This window comes from Stegostoma tigrinum, chromosome 43, assembly GCF_030684315.1.
Source record: "Stegostoma tigrinum isolate sSteTig4 chromosome 43, sSteTig4.hap1, whole genome shotgun sequence".
In the NCBI taxonomy this organism is placed as follows: domain Eukaryota; kingdom Metazoa; phylum Chordata; class Chondrichthyes; order Orectolobiformes; family Stegostomatidae; genus Stegostoma; species Stegostoma tigrinum.
The window spans coordinates 12,391,627-12,413,877 of record NC_081396.1 but is presented as its reverse complement, the minus strand read 5'-3'; the positions used below and the strand labels follow the sequence as shown (position 1 = coordinate 12,413,877).

The 22,251-nt window shown below is 39.9% G+C and overlaps 1 protein-coding gene across 1 annotated transcript; it reads left to right on the top strand.

Moving 5' to 3' along the window:
- Positions 1–7,694: 7,694 nt before the first annotated feature.
- Positions 7,695–13,911, top strand: LOC125449033 (probable G-protein coupled receptor 139). Its single transcript, XM_048524605.2, has 2 exons — positions 7,695–7,803; positions 11,669–13,911. Exons 1-2 carry the CDS (start codon positions 7,737–7,739, stop codon positions 12,553–12,555), a joined length of 954 nt encoding a protein of 317 aa, XP_048380562.1. The 5' UTR covers positions 7,695–7,736; the 3' UTR covers positions 12,556–13,911.
- Positions 13,912–22,251: the final 8,340 nt, after the last annotated feature.

Sequence of the window (22,251 nt, the reverse complement as noted above, 5' to 3'; positions counted from 1 at the left end):
AAAGCAGTTGAAAAGTACGGGGAAGTATTAAAACAGCAGGGTAAAACGTCGAACAAATGGAAAATATTGATCAATAGAGTATCCTCATGAAATGTGATCAAGGAGAGGCATGTTAGTAAAACAGTAACTGAATTAGGGAACAGAGGAATTACAAATGTGTCTGGTGAATGAAATAAGAAAGGCCATCAAGACCAGCTCAAACAAACATTTTTCAACACCAGGATTAAATAAACAGGAATAACAGAACCATTGAAAGAGCAATTCTAACATGAACTTTTGGGTGTCTAGTAGTCTATAGGTAGGAGGATTATCACATGTCCGAGGCAGTCAGTCAACGACAAGATACAAAACCCAGCTTTCTGAGAAATTATTTTACAATTTCTCTTTGCTAGTAATGTAGAGCAGGGTTTGGAAGAGTTAGAGCCAGGTGCAGTATCTCAAGTTTGTCACTGATTTAAGAAAAAGGTGAGTGAGTGAAATTCGATGGAGATGCAAGGCATCTTTATGGTGAGTAGTCAAGTTGAATATTCATCAAACAGACGGCAGATGCAGGTAAATGTTAGTTTATAAATTTCAGCCCGAGAAACTGAAAGGCAGATTATGAATTAGATACTGACAATATCGTGTATATGGAAGAGCAGGTGCCGTTATAAACAGGCAGGTGTAGCAAATAATTATGCTTTAATTATGCTTTAATCAAAGAAAATGCGTACTTATTTAATTTATTGTAAGTAGTGTATGTTGTATTGCATTTATATTTGTAAAACAGCAATCGATGAGGTGCCATATCAAAGTATAATGTAGAAAACAAAAGCTCAAGGCCCAAGCAGCATTTTTGTCATCTATTCTTGGGTCATGAGTGTTGCTGGCTGACCAGTATTTTACATCCATCACTTGTTGCCCTTGAGCTGGTGATGATAAAATGCCTTTTAAGCTGCTGCAGTCCACGGCTGTTGGGCTACTTGCAATTTCAGATGGGAAGGAATTCCAGGATTTTGACTTAGCAACACTGAAGAAGTGATGTAATATTGCCAAGACAGGATCTTGATTTATCAAGATGCTGCCTGGGCTGGAGGGCAGGCCTTAGGATGAAAGGTTGAGGCAGCTAGGGTTTTTCTCATTGGATCGACGAAGGGTGAGACATGATTGAAAGACATGTACAAAATGATGAAAGGCATAGATAGAGTGGATAGCCAGGGCGGAAATGACAGTCATGAGGGGGAATAAGTTTAAGGTGATTGGAAAAATGTATGGAGGGAAATGACGGAGGCAGGTTCTTTACACAGAAAGTGGTGGGTGAGTGGAATGCACTAGTGATGATAGTAGAATTAGGTGCATTACAAATATTTAAGTGACTCTTGGATGGGCACATGGATGATAATAAAATGAATGGTATGCAGGTTAGTTTGATCTTAGACTAGGATAATAGGTAGGCACAAAGTAGTGGGCCAAAGGGCCTGTAATGTGCTATACTGTTCAATGTTCTTTGTACTTGCTCTGAGTGTCTTGAAGGAGAATTTGCAGTTGATGGTGCCACCCTATATCTGCCGCCCTTCTCTTTCTATTTGCAAGTGGTAGTGTGTTTGTAAGATGTTGTGTATGGATTTTGATGAATTTGTACAGTATATCTTGTAGAGAGTACACACTGCTGCTACTGACCATCAGAGATCGAGGGAAAGAATGCTAATGGATGCGGTGCCAATCAAACATTCTGTTTTGTCCTGAATGTTGTCAAACTTCTTGAGTGTTATTAGAGCTCAATCTGTTCAGACAAATGGGGAGTACACCATCACACTCCTGATTTGTGCCTTGTAGATGGGGACAGGCTTTGGGACATGAAGAGATGAGATGCCGTCGCAATATTCCTAGTTCTTGTAGAGAGTATGTTTATGGGCAAGTCCGTTTGTATTTCTGGTTAAATATAACGCCAAGGATGTTGATCGCGGGGGATACCATGGTACCTTTGAAAGTCAAGGGATGGTGCTTAGCTTGTCACTTATTGGAGATGGCCATGTCCTGGAATTTGTGGGGTGCACATGTTATGTGCCACTTGTCAACCCAGATCTGAATATTGTTTAGATCTTGTTACGTTTGATTATTGACTGCTTCAGTATCTGAGGAGCTGTAAATAATGATGAACATTGCAAATCATCAGTGGGCATTCACATCTGACCTATTGATAAGGAGAAGGTCATTGATGGAACAGCTGAAGGTGGCTGTTCCTAGGATACTGTACTGGTGAACTGTTGTAGAGCTGTCATGGAGCTGATATGACTGATATCCAAGAACCATGACTACCTTCTTATATGCCTTGTATGAGTTGAGCCAGTGGAGAGTTTGGTCCCAATACCTATTTATTCCAGTTTTACATTATGTGGTCTTGATGTCAGGTGCTTTTACACACACCTCACCTCTGGAAGTCAGTTCTTCTTCAGAAGCTGGAATGAAGTCCGGAGCTGAGAAACCCTGGTGGGACCCAAACTGGGCATCACTCAGCAGGATATTGTTGAGTAGAAGTGTCTTTATAGTACAGTTGATGACACATTCCGTCACTTAACTAATGATCGAAAGCATAGCGATGAGGAAGTAAATCGTTGGGTTGGATTTGTCTTTTCTGTGTGTGTGTATACACAGCTTACCTGTGCAACTTTCCACTTTCTCATAGCTGCCAGTGTTGCATGGTGTTGTCAGCTTGGATAGGGGAGCGGCAAGTTCTGGAACAAAAGTTTTTAGTACTATTGTTGGAACATTGTCAGGACACAAAGCATTTACAATAACCAGGGCTACGACCATTTCTGAATATCATGTGAAGTGATATCAAGTGAAGACTGGTAATGCTGGTGACCACCGATGCACTCTGAAATGTTAATATAGTGGTAGGGATAAAAGAATGCCATGAAATCAACAGAGAGTATGAATAAATGAAACTTTGTCATGATGTCACAAGTGGTGTGCCAAGGGACATAGGCTTCAGGTATTTTCAACATAAATAAATGACATAAACCCCAAGGAATTACAACTATGTTTATTGAATATGCTAATGATGCAATGATATGAAGAGAAAGTGATAGGAAACCTAAACAGCACAAAAGGACCCCTTAAGCATGTAACAGAACAGTTAAATACTGGGTAATGATGTGGTAAAGAGGGGCATTATCTATTTTGACGGGAAACCAGAAAAATATAAATGATGAGAAGTTGCAAAATTCTGATATGCAGAAAGACTAGGATGTCCCAGTTCATGAACTGCAGAAGATTTGTATGCAGATGCAGCGAATAATCAGGAGGGCTAATGATATGTCATGTTTCGTTGGTGGGGGATTTGAATGTAAAATGGAGAATATCTTCCAGTTTTTCAGAGCATTGATCGGTTTGCATAGAGTCATCGAATAATGCAGCATGGAACCAGGCCCTTCGGTCCAAGCTGATTCATGCTGATCATGGTGCCCACTCAGCTTTTTCAAAATGTCCACATTTGTTCCAAATCCCTCTGAACCCTTCCCTCTATGTACCTATTCATTTAAAAAAAATGTTGCTATTGTACCTACCTCAACCACTTTCTCTGGCAGCCCATTCCATATACACACCACATTTTGCATGAAGAAGTTGGCCTTAGGGTGCTTCTGAAATCATTCCCCTCTCATCTTAAACCAATGTCCTCTGGTTTTAAATTCTCCACTCGTGGTAAAATGACTACATACATTCATCCTGTCTATGTGCCTCACGATTTTATACAGGTCAATAAGGTCACCCCTCATTTTCATATGTTCTGAGGAATAAATTCCGGCTCTGATCAACCTCGCCCTATAACTCAACCTCCTAGTCTTATAAATCTTCTTTGCACAATTTCCAGTTGAACTATGTTTTTTTTATGTCAGGGTGACCACAACTGTGAACAAAACTCCAAGTGTGCCATCACCAATAACTTATATAAATGTAACATAGCATCATAACTCTTATACTCAATGACGAGACTGATGAAATCCAGCATGCTCAATGCCTTCTTCACAACACTGTCTACCTGTGATGTCAGTTTCAATGAACTATACACTTGTACTCATAGGTCCCTCTGTTCCATAACACTCCCCAGGAACATACCGTCTACTGCATAGATATACCTTGGTTTGACTTTCCTTTGTGAAAAACACCCAACTTTTATCTGTTTTGGTTTGCATTTGCCAATCCTCACCCTATTTCCCCATATGAACAAGATTTCTCAGCATCTGGAGTACTGTGTAGAGTTTAGATCAATGCACTTATGATAGGTTGTTAATGCATTAGAAGTAGGTTAAAATAAAACAAAAACTGAGCTAATATCTGGAATGTGCTGAAAACTTCATGTGGAAAGGCTACACAGGTGATTCTTTGAAAGTCCCTTCCACAAAGGACAGAATTTATAATCTTAAAATATTTTGAAGTGTTGACACCTTCATAGAGAAAGATAGATGTGAGGAGAAGCATTTTACTGCTATGTGAACAGATGTCTACTGAACAAGAGAGTGGAATATCATATACAGTTTAAATGGGTGGACTTAAGTGAAAGTTTGAAATTCATGAAAAAAGATTCAAAGGCAAGGTTTGGAGATTTAGCAATGGAATCATGGCAATATGAGGGGAAATTCCTCTGCATGTGACACATGTTCAACATCTGAAATAAACAACCAGAAACTATGGTGAAAGGGAGCTCAGTTAGAAGCAGTATGAAATGAAAAGTAAATTAAATACACACGAGACAATAATGATGGTTAAGGAGTATGTTTAGAAGAGTTTATCCCACAAAGGAAGAAGATGCACAGCAATAAAACAATGATGAAAATTCTGTGCTACTTTGAACATTGTTGTAGTGTATTGTTTTCTTAACGTTTGACCTGATCTGTCGTACATTTAGAGTTCTGGAAAATATGAAATATGTATCCCAAGGTATTAAAATATTCTGCTCCATTCAGAATTTAATAAATTAATGGCTACATTGTTGGAAATTTAGGATTGGAAACTATATGTGATATCAATAAACAGACTGATGATGTTCAAGAAAGATCTATATTCTTTTTGAAAGCAACTTTCCGTTGTGATTCATCATTTTGATTGAACACTCGCTTTTTTTTTCATTAATGTTATTGTTATTCTTTTATCCATTTGGCTCTGGACCTGAAGATAACTCGTGGACATATAGAAACAGCTTGTGGCCTGGGAGGTTAATTGTAGGCTGCTTGTTCAGAAGCTTTCTTATACACACAACAACCCCAGAAGGCGTGTTGAGTATAAACAGAAAGCAGAAGCTACTAAAGAGTCATTATTAAGCAATTAATGAGATCAGTACCTGTTTAGAGACCATCTCGAAGACATGTTATATTCAAGTAGATGACAAATGGTCATTGAGGCCTTTGAAAAATGTACTCCATGTCTCAGGGTGGAACAAGAGTAGAAAGGTCTGCAAAGGGATCTGAGGAAGCACCACTCAGATTATAATTTCTATCTGCAGATGCTCCCAGACCTGCTGTATACTTTCAGCAATTTATGTTTTTGTATCTGATTTACAGCATCCAAAGTTCTTTTGTTTATTCTTTTAAGCTTAGTATTTATCTTAGTACCTCTGAGCGCAAACTGTTAACTCTGATTTCTATCCACAGATGCTACCAGACATGCAGAACTTACTCCAGCAATATCTGCCATGATGTGGAAATACTGGTGTTAGATTGGGGTAAAAATATGCCAGAAGCCTCATGATAACAAAGTGTGGGGCTGGATGAACACAGCAGGTCAAGCAGCATCTTAGGAGAACAAAAGCTGATGTTTCGGGCCTAGATCCTTCATCAGAGAGGGGGATGGGGAGATGGTTCTGAAATAAGTAGGGAGAGAGGGGGAGGTGGACCAAAGATGGATAGAGGAGAAGATAGGTGGAGAGGAGAGTATAGGTGGGGAGGTGGGGAGGGGATAGTTCAGTCAGGGGAGGACGGACAGTTCAAGGAGGCGGGATGAGTTTGGTGCGACTTGAGGTGGGAGGAGGGGATAGGTGAGAGGAAGAACAGGTTAGGGAGGCGGGGACGAGCTGGGCTGGTTTTGTGATGCAGTGGGGGGAGTGGACGAGCTGGACTGGTTTTGGGATGCAGTGGGGGAGGGGGAGGTTTTGAAGCTTGTGAAGTCCACATTGATACTATTGGGCTGCAGGGTTCCCAAGTGGAATATGATTTGCTGTTCCTGCAACCCTCAGGTGGCATCATTGTGGCATTGCAGGAGGCCCATGATGGACATGTCGTCTAAGGAATGGGAGGGGGAGTTAAAATGATTCACGACTGGAATGTGCAGTTGTTTATTGTGAACCGAGCGGAGGTGTTCTGCAAAGCAGTCCCCAAGCCTCCGCTTCCTCTACATTGGGGAGGTGGACCAAAGATGGATAGAGGAGAAGATAGGTGGAGAGGAGAGTATAGGTGGGGAGGTGGGGAGGGGATAGTTCAGTCAGGGGAGGACGGACAGTTCAAGGAGGCGGGATGAGTTTGGTGCGGCTTGAGGTGGGAGGAGGGGATAGGTGTGGCTTCCTCTACATTGGGGATAGGTCCCCAATGTAGAGGAAGCCACACCAGGCACAGTGGATACAGTATACTACATTGGCAGATGTGCAGGTGGACATCTGCTTAATATGTAAAGTCATCTTGGGGCTTTGTTATCTCGGATTCTCCAGCATCTTCAGTTCCCATCATCTCAGAAACCTCATGACACTGGTTTTATAGTCTAACAGATTTATTTGACATCACAAGATTTCAAAACACTGTTCCTTCCTCTGGTGACAAACCAGGATTTGAGTGTCAAAGAACAGAGCAGTCAGTTCAAAGTGTTGCCTTCTTTGCTTGAGTAAACTGAAGATGTGGCTCTGATCATTGTTTCCATAAAAAAAACTGACCTATTGAGAATGCAAGAATGGCAGATGTTGGAGTCAGAGATAATGAAGTGTGGGGCTGGGAGATCACAGCAGGCCAGCCAGAATCAGAGTAACAGGAAAGTTGACATGAAGAATTTCTGAAGAAGAGTTCAGAACAGAAACGTCAACTTTCCTGCTCCTCTAATACTTCCTGGCCTATTGTATTCCTCCAGCTCCACACTTTGTTATCTCATTTAAGTTATTGGGCTAATTTTGATATTTTCTTTTCTCTCCCTCTTAAACATATTAGTCTGTCTTTTGTGTCTTGGGAGGAGGCGTGCGTGGTGGGGTGAATGTTTTCGGCTTAAATCTTCAGCATTAATTAGATTACATGGTGCCTGATTTTCTGCTGCTCAATTTGTTTTGTACTTTCTTTTCATGTAAGATATAAAACTGGTATCTATGTTTAGTCAATCACAAGGGCTAGGATGGATTATTAACAACAATCATTGGAAAAACTATAGACAGTCTTCTAAAGGTTTGACTTTCCTGTTCTATGAATACAGTGATAGAAAGGCTTATTTACTTTTGTCTCTGTTACATGATAACATCATGTGACCTGATAGGCCCACCCTCGGGATTTCTGGTCTCCAACTCCATCTGATGATTAATTGAATTTCATCAACAGACAATTAAAACAGCTTAATAACCTATTTTTCAAAACTTAGGAAAATGTTTTGTCAGAAAAGAAGCGCAACATAACTAAATCCCTGGAGCTCCACTATGGTACAAAATTTAATGAGTTGGGGGTACTAACTCATTTGTTTGATTCAGTGGTATTGCATGTACTACAAACAGACAAATTGGTTTCGCACATAAAATGCATCGTTCACTTCTATTTGCAAGGAAAATTTATTACACCATCCTTGCTATTGTCGGTGTTTCAGGTAAGTATCTATCAGGATTAAAATTGTGTCATTCTCTGTACAAGTTGTGTTGTCATTTTACCATTGTATGAGATTTCGTGTACGCAATTGCACAGATATGCAGTTAACAATATAGAGGTCATTATTTTAAAACTCAGTGTGTAAGACTAAATTCCTTTTCTTTCCATTTTATCAGTTGTTGATAGCTTACAGACTCTGTACATACAATAGTTATTATATTCATTGTAATGATGTTTAAATGCACATCAAATCAGGAAATTGCACAAAGGGGTGCATGACTTGGATCATTTCTCGGTATAGTGTTATCCTGGATGTGCTCAGCTGACTGGATTTGAAACCATGATGCAAATTGTGATGTGTTACTTGGATAACCTGCCTTTCTACAATGGTACTCAGTGTAGTAGACTATTTAGAGTATTCCATGGATCACAATTGCATGTTTCTCCCGTAGTAACCATTATTTGCATTTAGTGCATGGGCATTCTTTTTGCTCTTATTCTTGATTGGATTAATAACAGCAATTATTGTTCTGATTAATTTACTTACCCAGCTCACTCCAAGAAATGGCTGGGTCATGGCTTAAGTGCTTGAATGAGCAATTCTTTTCCATACAATCAAAAGTTTGATGACAGGAAACCCTCCAAACTCGTGGAGGGATATGATGTGACACAAATAGGGATGCCTACGCATCTCAGGTAAACAGCTTGCCCACACCTGCTTCTATTCGCGAATGAATCGATTATTGGCTTCCTCCTGGGCAGTGTTTTTAATTATTCTTTAGTTCTGGAGCATTCTAGTTGTTGGGTGGCTCTGCATTTGCTGCCTGTTCCCAGTTATCATTGAAAAAAGAAAGCGGTAAGCTGCCTTCTTGGACCACTGTCGTCCATACGTTGTAGGTATGTATGCAATGCTTTAGGAGAATACAATTCTGACGGTATGAAAGCATGTCAGTGGGCTGATTGAGTCCACACAAAAATCTAAAGATCATTTCTTCCCCTCACCCAACCCAGCCCTGTAAAACTGCATTTCCAGTAGTTAGTCTACCTAAACTGCAGGTCCCTAGACACAATAGGCATTTTAGCACGGCCAATCCACATAAAATGCACTTCTACATAGTCATCATCTGAAATATGCCAAGTGCTATAAATGCCACATTTTAATAAATATTGAAGATAGATTTTTTTATAAAAAAGAGTCCCGAGTCCTGTGTTCATCAGCACAAATTTAACAGGTAAGTGATGGCAGAGTGCCATTGTTACTAGACTATTAATCCAGAGACCCAGCTAATGAGTTGTGAACCTGGGTTCGAATCCCGCCTGGCAAATGGTGGAATTTAATAATAACCTGAAATTTAGAGTGTAATGGTGAACATGAAACCATTGCCTATTGTCAGGAAAATCTCATCTGCTTGATTAATTCGCTTGAATGAAGGATACTTACCACCCTTACCTGATCTTGCCTATCTGTGACTCCAGACCCATAGCAATGTGGTTGACTCTTAACTGCCCTCCCATCAAATAAGGATGGGCAATTAATGGTGGCTTGACTAGCGATACCCACATCTTATTAACAATTTTTTAAAAAAGTCGATCTCTATTTGGGCCTCCTTACCAATGCAGTGTGGAAGCCGTCTCTCTGACACAGTATCTTATTCAATAAGGTGCAGAATATTTATACATACCGTGTTACAATGTTTGCATACAACATTGACATCGGTGTTTGCTGCAGCCCCTCGGACCAACGCATCCAATCCTTTGAAATGCACAATCAATGAGGCACACGTGCGTGGTCAACTGTAGATCCTGTCATCGTCTGGTGATAATTGTCGGAGCTTTATCACCTGTCTGAGGGGTCTTACAATACCTTGTATTGATCATATTCCAATAATGACTGTTTCCAGATATGTGTTGCACATGTTTACTTTTACTAATGACTTTTCAAAAAATTGTTTTATACAATGGTATATTCCTTGCAGAAAGTAATACAGAAGCTCAGTAAGGATGTGAATTTCGACTAAATGTCATAAAGTTTGCAATATGAGCTCTATTATAAAGTCACTTCTGAAATTATACATTGTTTCACATAATACTACAATTCTGTGACAAAGCTGACAATTTTGAGACCAACTTCATTCTTACTCAATTTTGAAAAGTCAAACAAACTCGGTCTCTCTGTCTAGCAACTGCCATTTACAAATTGTTCTATTTTCACGCTGTTATGTGGCTTCAAACAAAGTTTGATTCTTGGTGAACCTTACCATGATTACTTTGAATATTTTTCAAATCACTACTCTGTACTGAATAAGATAGCACTTGTTGAAATCGCATTATACAATCACTTTTCCAGCCTTAGATAGTCATTAAAATAAGTTTATTTGGATTCTGTAAAGTTCTACGGGCTATGACCTCTTAAGTTTTATCTATAATCCTTCTCGGTCATTATGCCCTTGTTCTTTAGTATGCTCATTAGGTTGGGAATCAGCAATTGTTTATTTTCTTGAGGTCATATGATTCTGTTTAATTTTTGTTCAGCCCCATTCCTTGCTATTTTGTTTGTCTTTTTGTACTCATTGATAACATTTTTTAAAAAATACTGTTCTGTGGTTCTAATCTCCAAATTGATGGAATGGAAGTTTCTCCCTCTTACCTGAAGCTATTTATTTAAAGGATATTCAGTTGAGAACCTTAGTGCTAGTTCATCAGCTACGTTTATAATTTTAACAAATCCAAATAGGTGTACATCATAAGTAATTACAATTAGCTAAAATGTCTCGATTATGTCAGATCAGATGTTCTTATGATCTGTACAAAATACCACGCTGCAAACCAACTGGTATCACAGCCTATTGGCAAGGTTTTCCAACGGTATTTATCAAAACCGTCTCTGCATCCAAGGCCAACTGCCTATAAAAATCTTATTAAATTTCCCAACGCCTAATACATTGAAACTGTTGTTATTATACAAATATATCTACCGAGTCTAACATATAATTACTTAAAATCCTCCTGTAAAGTGTTCAAGTTCTCCCTTTCTTTTTAATATTAAAATCAAAAAAATTCAAATTACAGTTTCCACCTGAGCTACAGTTTGCCATCAGGAAGGAGGAGGTTTATTATCTGCATTCTAGCTTCATCTTATTAAAACTGTATTACAATTCTCATAAGCATTTAGTTATCAGTCGCGACAGTCATGATTTGAGCTATGTGAAATGCTGCATAAGCTCCAACATTTTGTGTCAGCTGAAAAAAAAGTAGCCATTTGACACATTCAGCCAGGGGCAGCTACGCCAATGACTAAGGGAGTAATTCTCTCTCTTCGAGTATCTCCACAAATCTCTTAGTTTCTGTCTCTATTAATGTGGAAAGTTGAAGGTTGTTTTTAGAACTCCTTTTGAGGGAATTGTCCCAATTGACTAGAAATCATTTGCATCATCGCATGTAACATTTTCTAAAATTAATTAGAAACCCTCATGTAGCTCATACTACATGAAATATTCTGTTTTAAGCAAGAAATTAACATTTTAAAACAATGCATTTCCATGCGGGCTGATGCTATCATGCCCCAAACATGTTTGCATTCCAATGTAGGTTCTTCCATCAACAGTGTTTGTGGTGTGCTAAAAAGTTCCAAACTCATCATGTAATTTTATTTTGGAAACATATTAATGCTTCTAATCTGATTATCATGAGTAGTATACTAGGCATTCTTCTCTGGTATATTAGTCACATTAACTGCATGCTCAGTTATTAGTTGAGAACATTTTTTTCTAATGTCTGATCAGATTCTTCCCTAAATGTCTGACTTCAGGAAGAGAGAATTGTTGACATTAATTTCTTTACATTCTTTCCATCTGTCCCCAACACAGTCAACTCAGTGGCAATAGTGATCCTGTCCCGTGGAAAGTGTGGACTCTCTCCGTGCACCACAACGTACCTTGTGGCCATGGCAACGGCGGATCTCCTGACAATTGTCACTGAGGTCATTCTACATCGAATCACGTATTTTTATTTTCCATTGTATTTCCTGAAAATCACCCATGTGTGCAGTGCTGGTTATGTTCTGATACGTATAGCCATAGACTGTTCTGTTTGGTTCACAGTCACATTCACTTTTGATCGATTTGTTGCCATTTGTTGCCAGAAGCTGAAATTAAAATATTGCACCAAGAAAACTGCAACCATAGTCCTCGCAACCACCGGGACCGTGTTCTGTTTAAAAAATATTCCCATCTACTTTAGATTTAAACCAACAAATATTGTTGACAATGTTCCAATGGAGTGTTCAAATAAACCAAGCTATTTTACTGACCGTAGATGGATTGGATTTAGAATGTTTGAAAAGGCTTTATCACCATTGATACCATTCGCATTAATTATTTTGCTCAATGGTCTTACAGTGAAACACATTTTAATGGCCAGTCGGATCCGCCAGGCACTGAAGCGTCAAAACAAGGGAGAGAATCAGAGTGACCCAGAAATGGAAAGTAGAAGGAAGTCTATGATTTTACTCTTCTCTATTTCAGGCAGCTTTATCCTTTTGTGGTTTGTGTATATGTTATTTTTTTTCGAAGTTGAAGAGTACTTGAATGAAGATTCTGCTCACCTTTTTGAAAAAGTCGCCTATATGCTGCGGAATTTAAGCTGCTGTACAAATACTTTTATATATTTGGCCACACAGTCCAAGTTCCGAGAGCAGTTGAAGAATGCTGTGAAACATCCATTTATATCAACTTTTAAACTATGTATTAGGTAAAGGATCAATGGATATCCATAATGTCCGCAGGTGGGATCGAGTTTGGCTAGAGAAGGGCAAAAAGGACAAAGGTACTGGAGTGGGAATGCAGCAATTTCTGTTAGCCGGGGAAAACACTACCAGAGAGCAGGAGTATAGGCACAATTCAGCACAAGGTGGCAGATAGATCAAAAGGATTATGTCATTGCAAAGAGTGTCAGAGGACGCTTAGTACAATAGCTGAAATACTCAGATAGAAGAAATCTCAACAGTATAAAAACAACTGAAGATTCTAGACAATGGGTAATGAAAAGATAATTGGACATATGCAGAAGGGTTACAACAAATAGTGAGAGATGACAATAGGTATTATGAGTGGGTTAAGAGTAACTTCAGGCAGGTAGTGTAGAAAGAGCAAAGGGGCAAGTGCGGACATTCGAGTAACAGATAGCAAAGAGTTAGAAATACAGCAGGGGATCAATTGAAGGGCACAAACCAATTGTACCATCATGGTGCCCAACCACAGATTTAATTCAATTCAGATCTCCTCAGATAGAGGAAAAACAGACAAGTTTTCCAAGTTACAAAAAAAAACGCACTGGAATAATGGACATTTCTTAGCTTGTTAGAATTATTATTACTTTCACTTCTCCATAATCACAAACTTTAACATAAATTAATTGTACCCCCGTTCCATTTCTCCATCATAACAGCCATCATTTCTCTCCCTTTCTCTCTCCCCCTCCCATTACCCAATGCAAGACTGAGGGGTTACATGGATGTTACTAGTATAAATCTGTGCAAGCAGAGTCCTGCTGTGGAGAGGTATGATGAAGTAAGATAATGGCAAGAATGGTTGGGTCTCAGGATTGCCACAAGACTTGAAAATCCTTGAGGAATCTTTTAAATCCATTAATGACTGACACTTGCTTGGTAACTGTCTTCAAGTTGTTTTGTCTTTTCAAACTGTTCATTTCACACATTTCCTTCTCCAATTGTTCACCTTATTTCTTTTTCTTTTATATTGGCCTGTTCCTATTTCTCGCTCTTGGGATCTGTTAGCTACTCCTAAATAGCCACACAGTTTCTTGATATCACTGCTCAGTTACTTACTGTGCTATGGCCCAGTTTTAAAGCTTCTTACACGTGCCTATTATTTTCAGGTTGTTTTTTTCAACCTCTTGACTTTCTCTGAAACATTGTATCTCTCTTCTGTTACTCTCTGTCCTTCATCTCACTTCTCACGTCTCTTGATGTCTCTGATTCCCACTAGCTCCATGTCCACATGAAACTGCCTACACAACACTTTTTCTGTCCACCTGTCTTTTTCTTCATTCCTGTCTCTCCCACCAAAATTCAAAACTGCAAAGGTAATCTTCACTCTAAACCTAACACATGAGAAAGAACTGAGGGTTTGAAAGCTTGTGTTTTCAAATAAAAGTGTTTGAGCTATAACTTGGTGTCGTATGATTTCTGAAGATAATGGAAGTTATTGAGTGATAGGACCATGCTCTTACTTCATCTTTCAAAAATAACATGACCTTTGTTTTCATCAATTTCAGTCTCTCAACTAGGAACTTCATAAGAATCTGAAGTTTGAACACACACTGTGGGAGAAATAGCATTTATAGGAGTGAGGAAACAAGTTTGTATTACTGTCTCTCTAATAACTGTTTCCTCCTCCCAACTATCAAATAGAAACACTGAGATACCTCGAGGCAGATTTAAACCTTTTTGTTCTCAATCACGGTTTATTATTTGGGCCTGTACTGGTAAATGTGTAAGATTGAAGAGGTGGTGCCAGAATTATATGTAAGTTTAATAAATTTTCATTCTTATCTCCCATCCCCGCACCCAACAATTTGAATTTGTTTGCAAGCTGAAGAGCAGGCAGTGCCGAGAGAGAGGGAGAGAGAGAGGGAGAGAGAGAGGGAGAGAGAGAGTGAGAGAGAGAGAGAGAGAGAGAGAGAGAGAGAGAGAGAAGTGAGTGGTGAGGTTGACAGGAAATGGGGGAGGGGAGAGAGATAGAGACAGAGATTTTGCCATGAGGGATTGTTGGACACGAGCCGGACCCAGAGAAAAAATAATATTAAACTGCCTTGTTGTCCTGTCATTAATTTAATTTTTGGAGGGGAAAAAATAATTGCATGATTTAGGCTGAAACCTGGACTTTTAACACAAGGGGCAATGGTCAGAATGGAGAAAAGCAAAAGCAACAGAACTGTCAAGAGTGACTTGTACACAGAGCCCAGAGGCTACCTCTACCTGTCATTCCAGCTATAATCTCTGCCTTCATGTTCTCAGCTGACTCTCCCAACGTTTCTTTAAATCCCCATTTCTCCATGTCCTTCTCACCTCCACCATGTTCATATTCTTCTTTAGATCATTTATTGCAATTACCTGCCTCCGAACTCGTTTGTGTTTTTCTCCCTGAATGTTCCTTTTTCTCTTAACACGTCTCACTCTTTTTTTAATGTTTATCCCGTGACTGTCTCTTCTTTGTTTCTCTCTCGACGTTTTCCCCCTTCCTCTCTGCTCGCCAATTTGTCCCACTATATCTACATTGTTGTTTCTCTCTTGTTGCCTCCCTCCACCCTCTCTCTCTTTCTCTCTCTATCTGTCTGTCTCTCCCCCTCTTACCCATCCCCAACTCTCTGTTGCACTGCCTTTGCATGAAACAGCTATTTACTAACGTAGAGGCAGGTGATTTCTGTTACTAGAATCTAGCTCAGCATTCAGGCTAACAATCAAGAGGCCAGTTCATCACTGTGCATTCTCATCATGTTCTGCTTTCTGTTTGACAGGTTTTCTGTGAGGGAATAAGTGGGACTGAGAAAGAGAAGAATATATTCACAGTGATTGCAGGTGTGGAATGAGAGAGGGACAAGGTAGACCAAAAAAAGCAGAGGATGCAGAGCAAAGCAGAATAGGGCAGGGTGTTCTTGAGTAGCCGTCCTGATAGAAAATGTCACGGCTGATGAAGTTCAGGTGCATCAAGCAGATTAAATATCAAAGAGCTGTTTCCTCTGGTAGGATTTCCTCTCTTCTGAAATGTCTGGATTTGTCTCTTATTCTCTCTCTCTCTCTCTCTTCCACCCCCTGTCTGCCCTGCTTCTTTTCCTTTGATTTCTCCGTGGATCTCCACTTCATTCTTTCCCACGTTCCCTTAAGGGGGAGTTTCTTTCACTCCCTGGAGATTGCAATCTTGCTGTGAATGAAGATGATCAATTAGTCTGTATATGTACTCACTGAATTCTGCATTTCAGACCCTGGGACTAGGAGGCAGAAGTTATTGTATTGAAGGGAGAAAAAAGATATGTGGGTTTTTTTGGTGTCTGGAATAAGCAGGAACTATTCAGTGGAGTAAGTTTGGGAAGATATGGAGGAGCGGAAGCTGCACAGAGAAGTCAATTAAATGAGGATTATGTCTGTACATATCTTCTGAGTAGTGGAGGGTGTGTGTGTTTGACAGAAGGTTAACAGTGAGGGGGTGGGAGAAGCTGAGAGCGATTTGACGGGGGGAATGATAGAAAATTAAATGATAGGCATGTCATGAGAAAAGCTGAAGGAAGATGTGAAGGGAAAAGAGGGAAAGAGACGACACAAGGGGCACAGTGTTGGGCAGGATAGGGTATCATGGATTGGATACCGCCTAGCAAGTGTAATACAGGAAGGTGCTCATGTGGCATCAACAGGTGTAAATAGCAATTGCATTCCTTCGAGTTTCTATTTCCACCTTTCTTGTTTAATGAGTTATAATAAACAATGGGATGCGGAGCTAATTAAGTGGAGCAGATCATCATACATTGAGACGTCCACCACTACTTTGAATTAATGGATGAACGCTGCCTGTGTAATAGCATTAAGAGAACATCAGAGGGTATCGTTGCATCATTTTCAACTCCACAGAGACTGCTGGATCAAAATGATAAAGTTAAATTGAGCCCATGTTTGGCAATTTGAGGGAAAGATTAGATGAGGGCAATCATTTGATATTTGATTTTTCTTCCCATTAAGCAGAAATTGGGCTTCATGTTGTACCCCTCAGCTGCTGTACCAAAAGTTATGACTTACACAGTGACCCAGATTTAGTTCAGTCGGCAACTCATGAAATATCCCATGAGTCAAATCAATCAGCCAATCAATAAAGTTCACTAATTAATGTATCAATCCAATGTTTTCTCAATTCTCAATAGTAGAGTTCAGATTCCTGATGTAGAGTGACCGACATTCATGCAAAAAGTAATACCACATAAATAATTGAAATTATAAGCGCTAACTTGGAGTATGGTTTGTGGAATTTTATTGTGTTTTAACTGGTGTCATAACATCATAGTTTGGACTTACATGTTTAGTGCAAGGTAATGTACAAAGATGATCTAGAGCAGTTTTGTGAAGAAATATTCAATGCCAAGTCAGCGAGGGAGACATTAGATATGATGCTTAATCAGTGAGAGCATTTTTCAAGGACAGTGAGGAAAAGAAGTTTAGGAAAGGAAATTCAGAGTTTCACAAAGATTCACGAACAGCCCCCTATTGCATTAGATAAAATCTGGTAAGCTAAAAAAAAAGACAAAGATGAAGGGAGTTCAGATCATTTTGGAGATAATGTGATTGTAAGATGGAGATAGGGGTGGACAAGACCATCACGTGAATTGATTCAAGGGCGTTAATTTTAACTACGAGGCATACCTAGCCCAGGGGCCAAAGCCTGGCAATGAACACTAGGATGCTGGAGGGAAAGGACATAGTGAGAAGCACTGACAGCAGTGTTTTGGATGATCACATGATTCCAGCCAGAAATAGTTTGCTTTCGGGCCTAAGGCAACATGTACATAGATGAGAGTTTCAGCAACAGATGACCAGGGTGAGGTGGAAACAAACAACGGTTTCAAGATTGGACTTTCTGGTAATAATGATCATGTGGGTGTGTGGTCTAAAGCTCACCTTGGTCAGAAGTGACAGGAAGATTTTGAGAAGTTTAATTCAGCCTCAAACAGTTCTCAGGCAGAGAGATAGTTTCAGTATTCAGTGGACAAAATTTATAATGTTGACTGTCGTAAAGGTTGTCTACCTGTGATATGCAGTTTGATCATTTCCTAACAGTGGAGCAATGGAGAGGGCAGCGGAGAGGTAGTGCTGGCTGTTATGAGTGAACGTGCGAAAACTGGCATTGCACATTTGGATGGTGAAACCGAGTGGCATGTAGAGGAGAAGCGGGAAGCACCAAGGATAAAACACTGAGGGACACCATATGCAAGAATATTACACAAGAAAAGAAGTGTGGAGATGGCCTGGAACTTTACAATGATTTTGGGGTCATGGGTGGCTGATTGTGGACGTAAGAAAAAGGAGAGACAATTATCACTAACTGTTAATACTGGAATTTTTTGTGCTACATAGGTGAGAAAAAAAATCAACAAAATCTCCGATAGCACATGATGAGGGTTGGGAGAGATAATTGGAGAAGGATGTGAATTCAGGTCGAAGCTGAAAAGCAACATGTGAATGATATGTACCCGAGTGTTGGTGGGAAGTGAAGGATGCAGAAGAGGCAGATGAACATATTGTCTTAGTCTCTATGAGACAGCTCTATGAGATCTGCAATTTTTCTGTTGGAGGTTCAGATAAATGAGACTGGAATTGCACGCCTTTTGAAAGAAGTCAAGTTATGTTAAACATTTGAAAAATACGAAAAAATAATTTCCACACATGGTACAATTAGCACAAAGCTGATTTATATGACTTTTATGTAGCATCCTAAAAACTGTTACTGAGGTGAAGTTTATTAACATTGGAAAAAACAGCCTCAGAGTAAATGTACTGGCCCAAATACAATTAACAGTAAAACCCAATCATTGTATCTATCTGTGAACTCCCTGCTGTTTTAATGGGTCGGCATCTGGGTAAATCCCTTCTGACACACGTGCCAGTGAATTGTCTTAACCCTGTGTGAAGTCATTGATGGAGTCTTTGCAGTTAACAATGTTAGAAGCATTTCTCACAAACTGAACATTTAAAAGATCTCCCATCAGAGTGAATTTTCTGATGTTCCAGCAGCTAGGATAACTGAGTGATTTCCTTCCCACACTCAGACCATCTAAACTGTTTGGCCCCACTGTGAATATCACTGATGCATGGTGAGTTCAGCTCACTGCCTGAACCCAGTTCTGCAGGAAGAGCACCTCAACAGTTTTTTTTTTATACATAAATGTGAACACGTTGACAGGACATCAGCTCTCTGGAACTTTCACAGTGTTGGCCACAGCCTATGCATTTAAAATGTCAAACTCCAGTGTGAAATTTTTGGTTCCTAGGGATAATATAGTCAATCTCTTCCCACACTCAGTGCAGGTAAATGATTTCTTCCCGTGTGACTGCATCAATGAGGTTTTAGTTGGGGCAGACTTTTGAATATGTCTCTACAGCCCCCACATTTCCACGGTTTTTCAGTGTTAATGCTGGCTTGTTTCTATGACCATTAGCTGTTCAGATGAATCTTGATGAATTAAATATATCCACCAGAATTTAACCTGTATTTATTTTAGTCTTACAATTGCAAATGTTCTAAATTCGCATAAAATGGAAATAAGATAGAGAGAATGAAGTAGTACTATAAAACCAAAGACAGGATGTGATAAATACGCTGACTAAATCAGATAAATATGGGTTTGCCAAGTTTTTTTTTAAAGAGCAATGAAAGCCACTGGAATGTTGTAAAGCATAACTGGTTCTGCAATGTTCTTCAGGAAAGGGAACAAGCTACCCACTCTGGATCTACACTAAACCGTGGTGACGACAGGAGACTCCAATGATAAACACTGGGCATTATCCCTCAAACCATAATTTCAGAAGCCCCAAGTGCATATTATTTCATAAAAGACATCTTATGCCCATTTACTTGTCTGGTTACCACTGTCTTCAATCCCACAGACAAGAATCATTTGTCAGTTAATTTATCGTGCCTTCCAGAGTACCACATAGATTCCCTTTAATTCATTTTCCCCTGGTCACATGCTGACAGACCTGAAACGTTAGCTCAGTGTCTGTTTTCAAAGGAATTGTCAGACATGCTGTGTATCCACAACATGGCGGATCTGTGATCCTTTGCCGCTTTTCCCTTAACTCCTTGTTGTAACAAAAATCAACAATACCAGAACGGTGAGCTCTCATGAACTACCATTTGAGGAAAGGTGCTTCATTCTGGCACCAACTTCACCGAAGGATTTGTTTCCTCATTCACTTCTGAAACTCTGGCTCTGGCCTCAGACGATGTTTCCTCATCCTGAGTCCCCAAAAGAGTTTAAATCAATGCTCTCTTCTGATCTTATAAGATCTAACTAATACCATGAAAACTTCGATGAGATTATTCCCATTCTTACATATAAAACAGGAAAATATCCATGAATGATTCTAGACATTGGAAGTGAAAGAAGAAAAAGAACTCCTGTATTGACATTGAATTGATATGCTGGTCCAAAATTTAGATACCCATGAAAAGCATATGTAGAAGCTTTGATTCTCCTGGCATTATTTGTTCAATTTTAGTTGTCACATTTGTATTTTATTCCCAACTTTGATTCATAAATTTTCAGATGGCATAGAAAATTGATGATGTGGAAAATGAGGAAGAGTTTAACCCAAACAAGTATGAAGTGATGCATTTTTTGTGAGGGCAAAGGCAACAGGAATGTACACAGCAAATGAAGGAATCCGTCAGAGCATTGATATACAGAGAGATCATGCGGTGTAAGTCCACAGCTCCCTGAAATTGGCTGCACATTAGAGAAGACAATAAAGAAGGCATATGGTATGATGGCCTTCATCTGCCAGAGATTGACTAGAAAAGTACATAATCATGTTTTAGCTGTATAATTCTATAGTTAGGCCATATTTGTAGTATCATGTACAAAGTTGACAGCACATCAGGGGCTTTGGAGATACTGCAAAAGAGGTTTACCAGGCCGTTCCCTGCTTTGGAATGGATTAGTTGTAATGAGAGGTTAGACAAATTTGGTTTGCTTTCCCCGGTGCATCAGAGGCTGCAGGGTGACCTGAAAGAAGTATATAAAATTAACAGAAGCATGGATAAGGTGGATAGTCTGAGCCTTTTTCCAAGGATGGAAATATCAAATTCTAGGGACCAACGACTTCAGATGAAGGGGAGTCAGTTTCAAGGTGATGTGTGAAGCAATTTGTTTTGGTGTGGGGGTGATGAGTGCCTAAAGTGCACTTCGAACAATTGTGATATTGCAGAGGCTTTTGAACAGACACATGAACAAGTAGGGTACAGATGGATGCTGATCTTGTGCCCACAGATAGTATTAGTTCAGAATGGTGTCATGGTCAGCATGTATATCGTGTGCTAAAATCCCTACTCCATTTCTGTAATGTTTTATGTTCTATTGTGGAGTGAGAGTTATCAGTTTGAGGTGAATACGTATACTCTTCAGCATGCACAGTGAGCTGATGTACTTTGAGAGAATCAATGTAGAGAGTCTGCAGTTGCAGAGGGAGCAGAGAGTTAGTGTGCTCAAATCTGTTAAGGATAGAGGATATAATTAAAGAGAAAGAACCAGAATGTATAGGAACTTGGGTTGCTTTAATAGGGTGAATGAGAACAAACTCATGGAAAATAATGTGATCTTTTATAAAGCTCTTGTTAGGCATAGTAAAGCATTGCATGCAATGCCAGCCACCACAGATCTGCTCAGGTAGGATATAGAACATAGGACATAGAACATAGAACAGTAGAGCACAGAACAGGCCCTTCAGCCCACAATGTTGTGCCGACCATTGATCCTCATGTATGCACCCTCAAATTTCTGTGACCATATACATGTCCAGCAGTCTCTTAAATGACCCCAATGACCTTGCTTCCACAACTGCTGCTGGCAACGCATTCCATGCTCTCACAACTCTCTGCGTAAAGAACCTGCCTCTGACATCCCCTCTATACTTTCCACCAACCAGCTTAAAACTATGACCCCTCGTGCTAGCCATTTCTGCCCTGGGAAATAGTCTCTGGCTATCAACTCTATCTATGGCTCTCATTATCTTGTATACCTCAATTAGGTCCCCTCTCCTCCTCCTTTTCTCCAATGAAAAGAGACCGAGCTCAGTCAACCTCTCTTCATAAGATAAGCCCTCCAGTCCAGGCAGCATCCTGGTAAACCTCCTCTGAACCCTCTCCAAAGCATCCACATCTTTCCTATAATAGGGCGCCCAGAACTGGACGCAGTATTCCAAGTGCGGTCTAACCAAAGTTTTATAGAGCTGCAACAAGATCTCACGACTCTTAAACTCAATCCCCCTGTTAATGAAAGCCAAAACACCATATGCTTTCTTAACAACCCTGTCCACTTGGGTGGCCATTTTAAGGGATCTATGTATCTGCACACCAAGATCCCTCTGTTCCTACACGCTGCCAAGAATCCTATCCTTAATCCTGTACTCAGCCTTCAAATTCGACCTTCCAAAATGCATCACCTCGCATTTATCCAGGTTGAACTCCATCTGCCACCTCTCAGCCCATCTCTGCATCCTGTCAATGTCCCGCTGCAGCCTACAACAGCCCTCTACACTGTCAACGACACCTCCGACCTTTGTGTCGTCTGCAAACTTGCTGACCCATCCTTCAATGCCCTCATCCAAGTCATTAATAAAAATTACAAACAGTAGAGGCCCAAGGACAGAGCCCTGTGGAACACCACTCAC

What these genes read in the sequence shown, in the direction of transcription:
- LOC125449033 (XM_048524605.2), top strand. Translation starts at nt 7,737, where the DNA reads ATGCATCGTTCACTTCTATTTGCAAGGAAAATTTATTACACCATCCTT. An exon ending in TGCTATTGTCGGTGTTTCAG is followed by an intron (nt 7,804 to 11,668) that starts GTAAGTATCTAT and finishes TCCCCAACACAG; the next exon opens with TCAACTCAGTGGCAATAGTG.